The following is an 18,025-nucleotide window of genomic DNA, read 5'->3' as shown; positions in this document are numbered from 1 at the left end:
AATTTATATACAGAAATTTGTATTCCTATACCACATATATTAAAGAAATGTGTAGCTTATGTCGGTCCAAACATATATTAGAGTATCGTGTAAAAATTTGAAGTAAATTGTGCAAGAACTTAGGGATTTTTGATAAAAATGTTGAATGACAACTTGTCTTTATATAGTAGTCTGTATACAGAAAACTGTATTCTGCTTAACCTCTTAATATTTGCATTACAAACATATGTGCTTCACAGAAGTATCCTTACCACCCTATTGGCAGGTAGCTTCTCTGTGAGCCAGAGTGCACACCACCAGCCGGTCGCTCCCTGCTCCGAACTGGACCCCCGCCGCTGTCGTCGACTGACGCTACATTACAGCTCCGAGGCAGCCCGCTGCCCTCTGCTGCGTACGTCGCACACGCCGGTGTTATGAGGTACGACGGTACCGTACACCGTGTATAAAGCTCTTAAATTTGTGTGTACGAAAGGTTTGTTTTCATATACTTTCACTGGTGTGATGGAGCATTATGGCACTTTTGTTATTACTCAGTTTATTTAGATTTTGCAGTTGCTGCCCAAGTAAAGTTTCATCTACTTGTGACACGTAAAACTTTTCCAGTGCTCACTTTTGTGCACGAACTGTTTTACATCGATGACAACGTGTCTTATTCCACTCTTGTTATTAGACACTGGACTCGTTTCATGAACTGGCATATACTTTCCTTCACTTACCTGTAGTTACACTTGCCAGCACATTGTACCCCGTTTTCTTTCTTACGTACAATTTCCTGTGCCATTTCAAATCTGTAGATGGCCGATTGCTCAGCAAAAAAACTACCGTATTTACTCGAATCTAAGCCGCACCTGAAAAATGAGACTCGAAATCGAGGAAAAAAATTTTTCCTGAATCTAAGCCACACCTGAAATTTGAGACTCTAAATTCAAAGGAAGAGAAAAGTCTTAGACCGCTCCTCCAAACTGAAACAAAGTTGGTCCATTATAATATGAGACACAATTTAGGTCGAATGAATGACGATACAGCTACAGTAGTTTGGTTCGAGACGTAAGCTTAGCAGTTAAGCTTTACCAGGTAGCCATTGCTATGCGTCAGGCTCTCCGTCCCTATTTATACGGGTACACTTCCTTTTTCACGTGCTTCGTCTGGTTTGAATTGATTGCCGATTTTCCTTTGACCTGATAAGTGCCGTTTTATTTGTTATAGGTGTTTACATCACTCTCAGCTGAAAACGCGTTCCGTACTGTGTCGTGCACGGTTTGTCGCACTGTGATAGCGTGGGCTTACGGCCCGTCGCCGCTTGCGGCACGGCTTGCTTTCGGGCGCACTACCACCCCTTAAAAAAAAAAGACTGCGTATGATAGAAGATGTTCTGAACCAGAGTTTAGCGAAAATTTTTCTCCGTTTGAAAATCTTTGCAGCCGCTTCTTTAGTAGATCAGATTCTGCACACAAATTTGAGTCATCTTAGATTTAAAAATCTAGTCAGTTGCCTTGCTTCTTTTCTGACTGCATCACTATTACGCATAAGAATAATACGAATATAAACATGACACGATATGTATATTCTTCCTCCTTTGCTGTTGTCTCGCTCTAGTTTCGTAGTTTATTAGGCAGACAGGATTTAAATGAGATAGCAGCAAACACGAAAGAATACATGGCAAAATGTTTATATTCGTATTCTTTCTTATGGTGCAGAGAATACTGCATGCGATTCACATTTCTTCGTTCACATCTCTTCGGGTTCGTATTAGTAACCATCTCTTCTCACAGGTAGGAAAAATTCAGAACGTAGAGTTGGCCATATTGACAAACCTCCCAAATAGTTTTTCCAATCGGATTTTCGTAGTACATTGAAATGCTGCTACATTCGAAGATGAACAATACGGAATTTGTATTTACTTCGTTGGATAATGTATGAAAATGCAGTGGTCGAAACTCGGGGCGGAGAAAAAAGCTCGTCTTCCACCTTTTTTTTTTAAAATTTATTTACAGACACAGAGGTTTTGTTGCCAGTATTTATCTTTGTGCCTGCAAAGCATGCCTGTGTAGCGCTACATATATTCAACGGCAGAAGTTAGTTGTGGCGGCACCTACCAAAATTTTCCAGAACTTCCGCTTGCTTTGCACTCGATTTGAAGCCGCAGGCGGTTTTTTGGATTACAAAAACCGGAAAAAAAGTGCGGCTTAGATTCGAGTAAATACGGTAGTAATCGATGACTGTTGAAATATTGCGATCTGGACTATCGAACATTAAAAATTCTTTATACGAAATGCTGCAAGAATTTCACAGATCGCTCAACTCCGCCCTGACAGTGTGCGGAAATGGTGGAAGCTAGAATTACGAGTAACGTTACCCGACCGACGACCAGGCTAGACGTCACTATCGAGGGAACGTACTTCACCCCAGTCAGTCATCTCTGACAAACAATCTCTGGAAGCTCTAGTTTTAATTTGTCGCCTGAACACCGAGGGGATTTTACACGAGGGTGCCTCCACTAAAAAACTTCTGTGTCACTACCTGTACATGACAGAAAATTCACCATATTGCTTACTGTAACTTAGCAAAAAAACCACACCTCTATATATTTACATGTTTCGGATATGTTTGGTGTGTCTACCTTACACGAAATAATTGATGTACTGCAGTATAGGGTTCCCACCCACCTAGGTTCCTTCCGATCCTTACTTTATTGAACCGAGTGTGTCACGCCATTATCAAGAGAAAATATGGTAATTATCAAATTATTTGCATAGACAGTGAATTGTAAATTTCAGACTGGTTATCGTAGTTAATTGTTGCACTTAATAAGCTTATGCCAACCGTAGTAACTTAATAATAGACTGAAGTAATAAATTTGATTATTAAGGTTTATTTCAATACATGTTCAGCTGAAGTTAGTTCAAGGATATTTCATGAAACTATTAAGTTTATTCCACCTGACAATCCCCCAATTAATTTTTCTGGAACAGTTTGTACTGGTGACAGTGAAATGTCCTGAATTTTCATTGTAGACAGTGTGCCTCTTATCTTCCATACCAACAACTGACCTTATAGGATGCTTTCTTTTAGAACAATGAACAATTTTCTCATGTTATTTCAATAATAGCTCAAACTTCAGGACACTATTGCCACGCATTGTTCTCTACAAACTGTAGTCGTTGCAATAAAGTCATGTCAACGGTGAGTCCAGACCACAGTATTGTCTTGCTGCAGCAGTGTGTGTGTGTGTGTGTGTGTGTGTGTGTGTGGTTCTTTTTTGCCAGAAGAGAGTAGTGTGGTACCAAAAGGCATGGAAGACGTTGCCCAACGATCATCAGGAAAGTTTGACGTAGCGGCAAGTGGGCAAGGAATAAAACGAATGCTGCAAACTACCACGAGCCACGGAAGAGCCCGGGCCGCGAGGGTGTCGAGCTTGCTAGGTCGTCGTCGGACGACGTCAAAGGAAGAGATATTCTGCTTTCTCTTTGTAAACAGATCGAGCGAGTCTCAAAAGGTTCACGAAAAACGTATAAGCAGGTGACATATTATGTGGGACCCGATGCCTGTAATACTTCCACAGTTATTAAAAAGTTGTTAAACGCCAAAACCAATAGTTCATCATTTATATACATAAAATGTAGTAAAGATATAGGAAAGGAAGAGTTGCGGCGTCAGCACGAAAAGTGATCCATCGCTCAACAACGAAGGAGGACGAAAACAGTGGGCGTTACGTGGTGAAAACAAATCAACTGATAAAATAGTAAGTCTGCAATTCAGCATAAAGCCACGTAACACTGCAGTAGTTGTCCCTAAAAAACCAAACTCACCTGCTGGCACTGGCCGTACACGTCGACGAGGGCGTGCAGGTGCGCGGGCAGGTCCTGAGCGGCGACCCCCTGGTCCGCTCCGTTCACCCACAAGTGCAGCCGGCCGGCCGCGTCCACCGACACGCCCACCACGTCCCCCACTCCCAACGAGTCCAAGTTGGGGCCGTACTGCCCTCGGATCTGCCAGCAGCAGGTGAGCAACTCGTAAACAGACTTCGGGGGTGAGAGAACGGAAGAGGGGGATCTTGCAGAGTCATCATCTGACACTACCAAATTACTACAAAAATACAGGCACTGTTATAAACAACAACAACAACAACAACAACAACAACAAATTACAGGGTGTGTATGTGAACAGAGAAAAAATTTCCCGGATTTTTCCCGGATTTCCTGGTTAAAAATACACATTCTCCCCAGTGAAAATACACTTTTTCAGTGTTAAGTGACAGTACACTCTTCCTCGGCACTGTAAAACTCATCAATCGTTTGAATGTTTACAGTTTTATATACCGACGTAGATTTTCCCGGCACTTTAGAGAACGAAACTCAGGGAGGAAAAAACATGTTTTGAAAGACCTTTGATGTGCTGCAACACGTACGCTGCATATTTTCATATTACGAAGGTATAAATTTGAATTCCACCAAACACCGCATTCACTTTCCGAAACATTGAAATCGAGATTGCGATGCCCTTTTGTAAGCCAGCCATAGCTCATGTCACGTGACCTCGCCAGCTGATGACAGCACAGGACACGTGATGTAGTCAGCCAGTAGCAAGATCACTCCTAAGTAGCGCAGACACACAAGTAAGAAAAGTTCACGGTTTAAATTAAGATAAAATTTTGAATAACAACGTAAATTACTTTTGAATACATTATGGGAACAGCAGTGATCAATGTCTTGTAAATAATTACTATTAAAAACAGTCTTGATCACGATTTATTTTATAAGGTGACCGGTTTCGACCACTACTGTGGTCATCTTCAGACCATTGAGTGGAAACCCCTTTCTGTTGGAGAATCACAACTCAACAGAAAGGGGTTTCCACTCAATGGTCTGAAGATGACCACAGTAGTGGTCGAAACCGGTCACGTTATAAAATAAATCGTGATCAAGACTGTTTTTAATAGTAATTATTAACAACGTAAATGCCTGATCTGGGCTCGAAATTCTTCTAAATGGTCGTCCTCAGAGAGTTGATTTTTAATGGAGTCAAATGCTTTGTGATTTAAGAAATTCATCGTACATTCTCACACGCAGTTCATCTTGCGCAAAAGGAAATTTGCTTTGAATGTTAACGCTTTTCAAACCACCATTCGCAATATTTTCCCGCGACCTGTTAGAAACAGGTTCGTTTCAGCAGTTGCAAGAGAGTGCCAGATAACAGGCGTCACCATGCTTGCGCAGCTACGGTGGTGCAGGAAGCCCATATGTTCCGTACGTGTAGAACATTAAAAGATCTTACATAATGTCATAAAAGAAACAAGACATCAGAGAATATTTCAAGAGCATCGGAATTTCGTGAACAATGCTAAAATGCATAATTCGGCTAAGCCTTTGTATGTCCATATTCGGATGTAAATTTTCTTGGAGTACCAGTGTTGCATTATCTCATATTTGGTTCTTTATTATGGCATAATGCCATACATGCATTTGAAATGCAGCAAACACTTGAAACCAGCCAAGAGTGTGAAATTAAACACTTCATTTCAAATAACTTCATTGTTCTGCAAGGCGATTAATGCTTGACTGTCAGAAAAGTGGAAATAAAATCTGAAACTAATAACATATTTTGGCCTTCCGTAACTAAGCGAAAGCCCCAGATTTACTGTATTTCCGAACTGGGGCAACATTAGGTAGTGGCACCCAGCCACACTTCTGTAACCAGAAGTGGGACAAGGTATAACTCATACGCGACTAAACTGCGCATGCGCAAGGGCCCGCCCGCAACTACTCAAACGACTCTTAATTTAAACAGTTGTCACGTCACGCTCATCGGAGGCAATTTGTTGTTATGAAGCATTGAAGTCTTCCCAAAGCCTTTGACACACTTTGCAGTTGGCAGACGCTTGTATGAGCACTGTTTTGTTGTTGTATATGGCGCATTTCCTTTGCAACTCAAGTTTTATTTTCGTTTTTTTTCCCCCTATAGTTCATGTTTTGTTGCTGCAGTATTATTCTCCAGTAGTGGGATACAGTAATATCCTTCATTAGAGTATTGCTTCTTACCAGTCAAAATCACAAAATTTAACTGAAAACCAAAACAATGAAAAATTCCCAAATTCTAAACAATTCCCGGGTTTTTCCCGGTTTTCTCCCAGATGAAAAAATTCCCGGGTTTTTCCCGCATCTCCCGGTTGTCCCGGGTTGTATACACCCTGAATTATTATGTATTATTTACACTGTGAAAACAAAAGCAACATTAGTTATTTTATAAATATTGTGCTGTATGTCACTCCAGTAGAGTGATGTGTTACCCAACATCTACCAAACACACAGGTAACAATTGCAGTAATAGGAATGGTTCACGAGTTAAATAGTTTGGAATCGGATACTGTTCGTAGGTTTTTCTCATCGTCTTTGCACGTGAACGGATACAGCCAGATGCCGTGCATCGTCGAGGTGGGATAAAATTGCAGCATAGTGACAAGTTGTTGTACCTAGTGGGCATTGCATTTCTTCCGTGCTGTAATGTCCCGGCTCGGAGATGTGGGGTGTCACTGAGGTAACAGTGTGCAGTGTCAACACCCACGAAGTCACAGTGAACAAAAGATGTATACAGAAATATGCCAATATGCCAAAAACATATTAATCTGTCACATTTCTACCTATCAACTTGACGTTTACATTCAGCTCGAGAGATAAGCAGTTAATGAAATGTTCTGTCAAAGGGAATATTAATTGAAACAGTTACTGTAAATGAGAGCAAGAACATATATCACATTAATTGTAGAAGTGTTGTATTTAGGTATAGAAATGCATAATATGCTAAGAATGGGGAATACTAACGAAAAGGAGAAAAGGTGAAGGAGGAGAGAGAGAGAGAGAGAGAGAGAGAGAGAGAGAGAGAGAGAGAGAGAGAGAGAGAGAGAGGGGGGGGGGGGGGGTAGGTCAAGAGGTGTGTCTATGGAGAGGGGGTAGGTCAAGAGGTGTGTCTATGGAGAGGGGGTAGGTCAAGAGGTGTGTCTATGGAGAGGGGGTAGGTCAAGAGGTGTGTCTATGGAGAGGGGGTAGGTCAAGAGGTGTGTCTATGGAGAGGGGGTAGGTCAAGAGTTAAGTGTATGGGGAGGGGGCAGGTAGGGGGGGTGGGGGCAGGTAGGGGGGGTCGGGGCAGGTAGGGGGGGGTGGGGGCAGGTAGGGGGGGTGGGGGCAGGTAGGGGGGGTGGGGGCAGGTAGGGGGGGGGTGGGGGCAGGTAGGGGGGGTGGGGGCAGGTAGGGGGGGTGTGGGCAGGTAGGGGGGGTGGGGGCAGGTAGTGGGGGTGGGGGCAGGTAGGGGGGTGGGGGCAGGTAGGGGGGGTGGGGGCAGGTAGGGGGGTGGGGGCAGGTAGGGGGGGTGGGGGCAGGTAGGGGGGGTGGGGGCAGGTAGGGGGGGTGGGGGCAGGTAGGGGGGGCAGGTAGGGGGGGGCAGGTAGGGGGGGGCAGGTAGGGGGGGCAGGTAGGGGGGGGCAGGTAGGGGGGGCAGGTAGGGGAGGGGCAGTGGGCGTCCAGGCGCCAGATGGCATGGGTGGGTGGGGGTGGGGCCCAGTGACCGGAGTGGGGGGAGGGCAGATGGTATGGGGGGGCAGAGGGTACAGGTGGGCCAGAGGGTGTGGGGGAGGTCCCCAGAGGGGGTGTAGGGGTGGGGAAGTGGGTGTGGGGTGTGAGGGAGGTCTCCAGAGAGGGTGCGGGGGGCTCCCCTATGCCTCCTCTATGTGGTGATTAGCAATCTATCCTTTCCATACTGTTGTTAACGAACAGGTAATGAACGTAATAAGGAAGACAAGACATTTTTGAGTGGCCGGCTAAAAGAGGAACTGGTGATACGACAGATTCTGTCCCTTCAAGGACTTGTCAATTTGGTAACAGAAGGGAGGATAGTGTTCAGTCGGAGGAACAATAAATGAGAGGGGGGGGGGGGGGGCTGGAGTTTATCCCCAAGTCAACCAACCGAGGCAATTAAGGCAAACAACAATTATTGCTCTGAAATACTTAAGGTTATACACGTTTCACAATGTCCTTACAAACGCGACCCCGGTCAACTTCACCTACCGTGAAGTATAACCTCGTATGGAAAATAACAACTAAGTAAAGCGAGGGAGTTGCTTCAAATGTCGTACGATATACAAACCATTAGTACCACTACAATCTGGAATTCTTTTAAGGCCCCTAAATGTGAGTTGCAAATGCCAGCCATTGAAAGGTTGAAATGAAAGATACAACTGCAACACTAATACTACAACAGATTTCATCTCTAGCTAGATACCCAAGTGACTGCCCTATTAACAACTTCAGAAATCAGTGACACCCAGGTAAACGTAACCTGGAAACCTACTGAAGCACGAACAATTACTCACACTTTGTGGAAGGACAATTAGTATGCGCACCACCACCTAGCGATGTATTAGAAAAACCTGGTGAACTACGTCCATTCGATTCCAGATGCACTGCTATATCATCATGAGCAACATCACCCTATTACTACTAACCGACGTGCAGCTTACGGAAATAGTTGTGACCGAAGGTGAGCCACTGGAATGAGTACGTTTATACGGCATTCTATTCCACTCCTCACAAATATAACTAACACTGTCAGACTTGTTGACAGTGAAATGACAACGATGTATCATCAGCATACCAAGCTTAACAGTTCCTCGGCTAATCAGCACAGCACTTATAACAATGTAAATAATTAAAGAACAACACTAACCACAACTACACAAACATCAAATGAATTCTGCTCAATGAAAAGTATCAGAGCACAGTGACATATCATTCAGAGTGATAAATTCTTAGCCCCTGCTCGTATTCCCTTAAAAATATCAATAATGAGCACAAAACACAGCATCGCTGAACTTGGAAGTACTGGTAGCCAGAACCGAGGCTTCAAAGGACATCACACAAGCATCCACAAAGGTTTCACCTGGCTCATTCGTTGGCACAGCAATTTCAACATTTCCCGATCTATATCAACGAGATAGGAGACAACCGGAGTAAGCGTCTTAGACTGTTTAAAGATGATGCTGTCATTTACCGTCTTGTTAAGTCATCAGATGATCAAAACTACTTACAAAATGATTAAGATAAGATATCTGTATGGTGCAATTGATGCTGAATAAAGAAAAGTGTGAAGTTATTCACACGAGTACTAAAAGAAATCAGTTAAATTTCGAATATGCAATAAGTCACACAAATCTGAAGGCTGTAAATTCAGCTAAATACTTGTGGATTACAATTACAAATAATCTAAATTGGAACGATCACATAGATAATATTGTGGGTAGAGCAAACCACAGACTGCGGTTCATTGGCAGAACACTTGGAAAGTGCAACAGGTCTACTAAAGAGACTGCTTACACCACGCTTGTCCGCCCTATTCTGGAGTATTGCTGTACGGTGTGGGGTCGGCATCAGGTGGGACTGACGGATGACATCGAAAAAGTACAAAGAAGGGCAGCTCGTTTTGTATTATCGCGAAATAGGGGAGATAGAGACATGCTACGTGAATTGGAGTGGCAATCATTAAAACGAAGGCTTTTTCGTTGCAACGGGATCTTCTCAAGAAACTTCAATCACTAGTTTTCTCCTCTGTTTGTGGAAACATTCTGTTGCCACCCACCTACATAGGGAGAAATGATCATCAGGATAAAATAAGAGAAATCAGGGCTCACATAGAAAAATTTAAGTGCTCATTTTTCCCGCGTGCCGTTCGAGAGTGGAACGGTAGAGAGATGGTGGTTCATTCAATCCTCTGCCAAGCACTTTACTGTGAATAGCAGAGTAATCACATTGATGAAGGTGTAGACTAAGCGGGCACCTAGATTGGCAAAAAATTTAGTTAAAAAAAATTAGTTTCAAATCAAACTGCATCAGCAGAAAAGATTAATAAAGCCATATTTCTTTAGCAAACCAACAAAAATAACTTCATTGTTCAGCAAGGCGATTAATGCTCGACTGAAATTGCCGCCAGGGGCAGATACCCCAGTTCGCTCCCAGTGAATGTGGCAGCTTGCACGCGCCAGTAAAATTTTTCCGGGTAGCATCTTGCTGCTTGGTTATACAGCTAACTGCCACACTTTTGTGGCCAGAAGCGGGAGTATGTACATGCACGACTCAACTGCTCATATGAATCTAATGTAAACAGTTGTGACGTCATGTCCATTGGAGGCAATTTGTTGTTATGAAGCACTGCACAGTCTTCCGAAAGCCTTTGACACATTTTGCTACTGGCACATGCTTGTACGAGCACTGTGTTTTGTTGCGTACACGGCACATTTCCTTCGCAACTTAGGTTTTATTTTAGTTTTTTCTTTCGTTCACGTTTTAGTGCTGCAGTATTATTCTGCAGTAGCGGGATGCAGTAATATCCTTTGTTAGAGTATTATTTCTTACCAGTCAAAATTACCAAAATTTAACTGAAAACCAAAACAAAAAAAATATCCCAGAATTCTAAAATATTCCCAGGTTTTTCCCGGTTTTCCCCCGGATCTCCCGGTTGTGCCGAGTCGTATACATCCTGGATGCACAAATCAGTTTTAAAAAAAAGGGCAGTGAGGCTGACATAACATTACAAGATATTCACGAGCCACAGACAGCACGCTGGGAGAATGAAACCACGGTGATCAATTTATGCAACAGGTAACTTGTTAAAGTATTCTGAGAACCAATAATAATGAGAAACTTCCTGGCAGATTAAAACTGTGTGCCGGATACTGACTCTAACTCTGGACCTTTGCCTTTCGCGAGCAAGTGCTCTACCAACTGAGCTACCCAAGCACGACTCACGACCCGTCCTCACAGCTTTACTTCTGCCAGTACCTCGTCTCCTACCTTCCAAACTTTATAGAAGCTCTCCTGTGAACCTTGCAGAACTAGCACTCCTGAAAGAAAGGATACTGCGGAGACATGGCTTAGCCACAGCCTGGGGGTTGTTTCCAGAATGAGATTTTCACTCTGCAGAAGTAAAGCTGCGAGGACGGGTCGTGAGTCGTGCTTGGGTGGCTCAGTTGGTAGAGCACTTGCTCGCGAGAGGCAAAAGTCCCGAGTTCGAGTCTCGGTCCGGCACACAGTTTTAACCTGCCACGAAGTTTCGTATCAGCGCACACTCCGCTGCGGAGTGAAAATCTCATTCTGGAATAATGAGGATCGGTAGAAACTCACCTTAAAGATGATAGCCAAGCCACAGACAGGTACATAGAAAAAACAATCATACTCACAACTAAATTTTCAACCATAGCTTTTGCCTGAAAAGAGAGCACACACACACATTCACACAATCACTCACTGACACAACTCGTGCACAGACGACCGCCGTCTCCACAATTAGATCCAAATAAACCACTCCTCACCCCTCCCTGCCTCTCGTCGGCAGCTGCCGGGCTAGTGGCGAGAAGTGGTGGCAGGAGTGAATGCAAGCTGAGGGGAATGGTAGGAAGAAGAGTAGCAGTGGGAATGAGAGAGCAGGGAAGTGGCGCACGTACTAAAGCTGTGCCCAGCCAGCAACGATGCGTGACACCTCAATAAACAAACCATTTCATCTACTGCGACAAAAATGTGATTTTTCCAGTTTCTTCTTTTTTTTCTTCAAATTTCCCCGATTTCCCTGACACGTTCGAGATTCCCCGATATTCTCCGATTTCCAGAACCTGTGGCAACCCCGAATAGCTACGCAGGGGTGCACAGCCTCATACAGGACAGACTAGTGCAGAGCACTGCTTACGACCGAGTGTCGAACTCGAGGCCACGACGACAGCCTGCAACGTGCGGCTCGTCGGTACTTACCGGGATGCCGTTCCTGAGCACGAAGTCGCCGCAGATGACCCACGTGTCCTTGCCGAGGCCGAGGGCGGTGACGGGCAAGTGCGTCGAGCGCTGCGGTGCGGCGGGCCGAGGCGGCGGGGGTGGCGGCGTGGGGGCGGACGAAGGGCCCGGCACGGGACCCGGAGGCGGCCCAGCGGCAGGAGTCGACGTGGGCGAAGGCGGAGGCGGAGGCTGCAGCGCCGCCGTCACCCCGACCAGCAGCGACGACACCCAGCGCGGGTCCGTCGCCTCGATGCGGACCTGCGAGTGTCAGACGCCCTGTAATTCTGCTGCGAGACGACACCCCACTTCGGAACGTATAAGGGGAGGTCCCCAGGGTTGTGATCGACTTTTTTAAATCGTCTATATGGTCGTGTATACCGGAGCCCCGGCTGTCACATTTTGCAGCCACTCGTCCCAGTCGGTTATCTTTTGAGAGTAACTGATAGGAAAGTATTTCTTACAGTGTCCGAGAGCCTCAAAAATAATAGTTTTATTCAGACTGGTGACAATGCGTAGCACTTACGATACATTTTTGATGTGCCGAATGTCGGCAGATCGAATCCTGTACAGAGCTTAGAAATTTTTATTTTTAGATCTTTACCATTATGACTTTGATAATTATTTTTATTCAATTAATTAGTTTAAACATAATTTTTTAAATTTTTGATCCTCCTCTGTGTCAAATTAATTGTCAATTTTACTTTCTTATTTCCATTTATTTTATCTTCCAATCACTCACATTTCTTATAGTAATTTTAGTGCGTGTCATTAAGTGGTGTTTATGCCAGATCTCTGCCTACATTTGACTACATTTAGTCACTGCGTTTTAACATACGTCACTGTAAGGTAGCGAGAAGCATACGCGTCACGGTACACGACCCACCGTCTCCGAGCGTGGGAACAGTGGGTGGAGTAAGATCCGTATCGTGCCAGAACCTGTACCTATGCGGGCAGGGGGGATTCACCTGCGAGGCTCAGCTCGATGAAGCGTAACTTTCATTATTTATACCGAGTTGTTACAATTAAAGCTCACCTACTCACGGAGATCGAGTTTGCACCGTAATTGTCGTTCGGCAGCGTAACTCGGTGGATATGCTAATGTCTTAATGTCAAACCGATGTAGGACGGAAAGAATTAGTTCCAATTCTCACCACCAGGGCCGAATCAGACACTGTACACTGCTCGTATTACAGTATGACATCCAGACTGTCATCTGATAAGCCATAACGTAAGTGAGCAGTACGGTTATCGTGCGAAAATAGCGTACACTTTTACTGAAACTGTTATGTAAATGACAGCAATTTCAGATCTGCTTCAACAGAGTACAGATGACCGAACGGTCTGGGGAGAGGCCCAAGATCATTAAATAGCTCAAAGGAGAGCGTAATGAAATTCGAAAACACACACGAGCTGTATGTGGCACCTGGAAGAGGAAGTCAAATTCACTGACGAGGTCGCCGTCGCCGTAAGCGGCCGTGCAGCACGTGCCCCGGGTATTGCTGGTGCTCGTGCAGTGTCGCAAAAGTTGCCCATTCTGTGGTCGACAGTAGGGAAAGTTTTCTGCTCTATTTTACACTGGTATTCGTACGAGATACAGAAACCTCGCAACTGCAGCAAGCGTGTCGTGAGAGAGACGTCGTCGGTCAGCTGTGCCAAATGTATTGTATCAACCTTCATAAATACTACAATTTCACAATAACAATTTGTCCATTTTATTTGGACTGTTGAGCTCTGTGGCTAGTCGCTGTATTTTTATAGTAAAAAAAATTACAATTTCAGTTTTTTATTCGTGTATCATAATATCAAATGTTGAAAAATCGCAATCCACTGGACTGAAAAACGAAAGATTAATTCATCTACTTATGTTGGCTATGCAATGATGGCAAGTTCTTATTTTTTGTTACCAGGTGAACATGTTTTGGATGGTTATCACCACACAAACATATTAAACATAAATGATTCTAATTATGTGTACAAATTAACACACATGGGATTGTAAATGAAATGAAGTTTGAGCAATATTAGGAATAAAAGTAATGAATACAATAAGGCGGGCAAAAATATAAAATGATAAAACATAAGAAATTAAATTGTAATTAATACAGAATAATAATTAAAATCACATGGACAATTCCAAATGAAAAAAGCATAATGAGAAGAAAAATGAGGACAAACAAAACAATTGATACAAGATTAAAAAGATATGGCAAGTGATTAGAAATTTAAAAAATTAGATTTCAATAATTTAATTGGACAATATTAGTGATTGAAGTCATTTAGATAGAGATTTAAATATAAAAATTTCAAAGCACATGTTGGAATTCAAAGCCAGAAGCTTCAGCATGTCAGGAATGTACCTTAACGACTACACTACTCCACTGCTATGTAAAATGCAATTATTTTTTAGACTCTGAGGCATCACACGAAATAATTTTTCATCAATTAATTGCAAGGGAAGGCCCTAGTGGGATGAATGACTACAGGGTGAGATACCTCTGAGCCTAACCTATACCCCTGTAATGTAACCTACCAGTTGTTTGCTGGTAGGTTTAATGTGGACAGAAGTGGGTAGCTGGCCTGGCAACACGCGACATCCTGTTGCAGAGCGTGTTCTACAAATGACAGTCGTGACCTCGGTGCTCGTTTCGGCACACGTGCCGTCTCGATTCCTCGCCCGGACACCAGTTTCTCAGAACTAGACATTGGGAACTAGCGCTACAACACGTCCTCAATTCTCACCACCCACCTGGCCTTATTTTACATTAATTTCTTCTGCTTCAGCATTTCTTCATAGCAACTATACCTTTGTTCACTCCATTTTAGTTTTCTACATCTTTCATTTCTTGACCCGTCTATTTTTTGCCACGTTCCCTCCCACCTCTGTTGCATACAGTGCACTTAGCTCTTCACTCTTATTAACTCGTGCACGACTTTTTAGTAGTAACCTCTGTCTCGCATATTACCCCGTCATTCACCTTTAAGCTCTCAGGTTTTCAAATCTCGTCTGGTGCAGTCCGAACAATAAGTCTTTCCTTCTCATCCCATATTGTAAGTCTCTCCTGGCCAGCGGTTCTGGGCGACTTTTTCTGAAATCTACCCCTTTTCCTAGACCTCTCCAGTCCTTTTCATTCACCCCTCTTCCTTCCCCTTGAACCATTTTGACAGAAGGAGCCACTGGTTCCAAAAGCTTGCCCGATTATTACCTCCTTTTATGTCCGTGTTCTGCCGCTGCTTAGATTTTTTTACCTATCAACTTACATTATTCTTCTTGATCGATATCACTCTCTTCATTTCACCTTGTGTGTGTGTGTGTGTGTGTGTGTGTGTGTGTGTGTGTTTCTCGGTGATTTCTAATTTAAGAACCTTCAACATCGCAGCACGTCAGCGTTGGTTAATATATTAAAAAACTAGAAACCCGCCTTGATTGCGAAAAAAGTACCTAGTATTTACCTAGGTTTCGGCGTAGATAACTACGCCTTCCTCAGGACAATAAAACCCACATGTGCCTAAGAAGACCTTTCTCAATGATTAAAGGACTGCCATAGCTATACATTTATAAACGAAAAAAGGTAAACACAAACAGTACATATATACAAAGTCTAAACAACTTACGGTGTAACCTCCACCTCACACCGGCCTATGTTCGATGGGCCATGACCCGCCATAAACTGCAATGGCCCATCGAACATAGGCTGGTGTGAGGTGGAGGTTACACCATTAAGTTGTTTAGACTTTGTATATATGTACTGTTTGTGTTTACCTTTTTTTGTTTATAAATGTATAGCTATGGCAGTCTTTTAATCATTGAGAAAGGTCTTCTTAGGCACGTATGGGTTTTATTGTTCTGAGGAATGCGTAGTTATGTATGCCGAAACCTAGGTAAACACTAGGTGCTTTTTTCTAGTTTTTTTAATATAATGATTTCTAATTGGTCTTATATGTGTGCTATTTTACTGCAAAAGAGTTGGCATAAGAAGTTTAGAAACAGGGGTGATGCGGGTAACAGCATATATCGACACTGTTTTAAGCACCCCCCCCCCCCTTTCCCCGTGTATGAAAAATGAAAACACAAGCAAGCTGATGACGGCATATTCTAGCAGTGCTGCAGCAGTGAACCATATAGGATATTTTTTGATGACAGACATCAGGCAGTAATTATTGGCAGCAACAGCTGTGTCATTTGAAACAAAGGGGAAAAAAATCCAAGTCTAGCACCTCAAATATGAGCGATCAACAGTTAGTTAATCTCTACATAGAAGCATCAGTGAAAAGCAGTTTATATCAGTGGACGTGATGTACCTAGCTCTTTTTCGGTTTATTGCCTTGTTATAGGGTAAGAAGTGTTTGAACAAGGATCATTGTTTGCATGATTATAATTGTTTATGAAGCTGAGTCAGTTAAGAAAGCTCCGTCACTTAAAATTTGTAAAGAAAATTAACCGAATTATTAGAAAGCTAATGGGAATTGTAATAAATACTGGTGTTTACACAAGCGCGGAATTCCGTTGCAGTTAACTTGTTTGCAATCGTTTTTTGAAAAGATTTCATTATTACATGCGGTAGAAATTCATTTATTTTTTCAGATCAATTAATTTGACAAGACAAGGGGATTATACACACATTCCTTCTTGGTGTACTAAATGACAAGAATCAGTTCCAAATTCTTTCTATCAGAAAATTACTGTAACCAAGTATTAATTTTATTGATAATTTTACACGCAGCGTTGGCAGAACTTCACATCGAGCCAGCAGGTAAGCTGAGATTTTTATCTTTCAGTTATGTTCCACCACTGCCCACTTAAGATGCAGGAGGACTCTCGGTGTGTTCCACATACATTAGATGTTTTGTTTGTGACTGGTCGTGATACAATTATTCTGAAGTATTTTCAAATATCTCTGTCACAACCCTTTGGCGCATTAGTAAGTTAGTTGCCACAGCAACAAACATCAAAAGATTATTTTTTTGTTAATCAGTTCATTACTCTTAGACCTCAATATGTATAAATTGATTATATTAAGTTTTTGATGAGAGTTTTTAAAAATAACCCTGCAGGGCCCCCAAAAAACACTTAGAGATGCTGCAATAGATTGTCACTAGAACTGTACAGGTAATTTAAAAATAACACGAAATAATGGGAGAACTGTACATCTTACACGGAGAGATTACGAATTGACTCCTTTAATTTTCTTTCCTCCTACAGTGCGTGTACATCAAAAAAATAACTTTTAGATTTCTGAGCTCTGATAAGTACCACAATTTTGCAGAAATAATATAGATGTTACTGAACAAATAATTTATATAAAAACATAAGACTGACATAAAACCCTTGTAAAAATGTTAGTACTAGAATGAATTTCGATGTGTACAATTTTCAATACAAGACGAGATATGTTAAGAGTGACATTTAATCGCACCAAAAGACCTCGTAATATTATTGCATGTGACCCAAACACCTCTGTGCCATCATCAGAGGGTTTTCTTTATCCAAATCTGTGAAATGTGAATATATTTTACGTGATAACCAATCTATGAAAATTAGGCCTGCACACGGTTGTTAATTTTACATTATATGGCTTTATAGGACTATTTGTACATTATCCTCTACTGATTACCCTCTCGTCTGCAATCGAGCAACGTTAATGTGAATTTTGTTGTGCCCAGATATTTTGTTAATACATTTGCTATTACTTATATTTTGCTGGACAAATCCTTTTTCTTTTGCATTCTGACGAGTTATTGAGATCCACTCACAAATATTACATACAATTTACAGAATTTTGGTTGTAACAATTGTTTTCACTGCACCAAAACACAGAGTAAACATTTTTACTGAGTGCACCAACCTAGTCAGTGTCTGCATATTCTCAAATGAGGTGCTCTCACTCTCACTAACTCTCTCTCTCTCTTTCTTTCTGTATGCGCGCACTGGTGTGTGTGTGTGTGTGTGTGTGTGTGTGTGTGTGTGTGTGTGTGTGTGTGTGTTTTGTCCAAATCCGTTGAAGACCTTTTTGGCTGAAAGCTCAATTGTTTTGACAGTCTTTTTGTTGTGCCTACCTGCTACTCAGCATCTCTGCTATATGGTGAGTACCAATTTATCATTTTCATAATACTGTCATTATTCCATCCTGAATTTTCCACTGCTTGATTTTGCCTAACAGTTTTCCTTCCACCCCGTAACCCAGTGTTGTTTTCCTTTGCTACTACTTTCTAAAATATTA

At 42.6% G+C, this 18,025-nt stretch overlaps 1 protein-coding gene across 1 annotated transcript in view; it reads right to left on the bottom strand.

Annotated features, from left to right (window-relative positions):
- The window catches only part of LOC126443040 (neuralized-like protein 4), a 279,279-nt gene that overhangs the window by 54,310 nt on the left and 206,944 nt on the right, over window positions 1-18,025 (bottom strand). Inside the window, 3 exon segments of the mRNA XM_050090885.1 lie at window positions 3,801-3,989; window positions 11,787-11,876; window positions 12,006-12,065. Coding sequence (XP_049946842.1) covers window positions 3,801-3,989; window positions 11,787-11,876; window positions 12,006-12,065 — 339 coding nt within the window.

This window comes from Schistocerca serialis, unplaced genomic scaffold, assembly GCF_023864345.2.
Source record: "Schistocerca serialis cubense isolate TAMUIC-IGC-003099 unplaced genomic scaffold, iqSchSeri2.2 HiC_scaffold_1420, whole genome shotgun sequence".
Taxonomy (NCBI): Eukaryota; Metazoa; Arthropoda; class Insecta; order Orthoptera; family Acrididae; genus Schistocerca; species Schistocerca serialis.
Note: the sequence above shows the minus strand (reverse complement) of the source record. Positions and strands in the feature narration are given on the sequence as shown.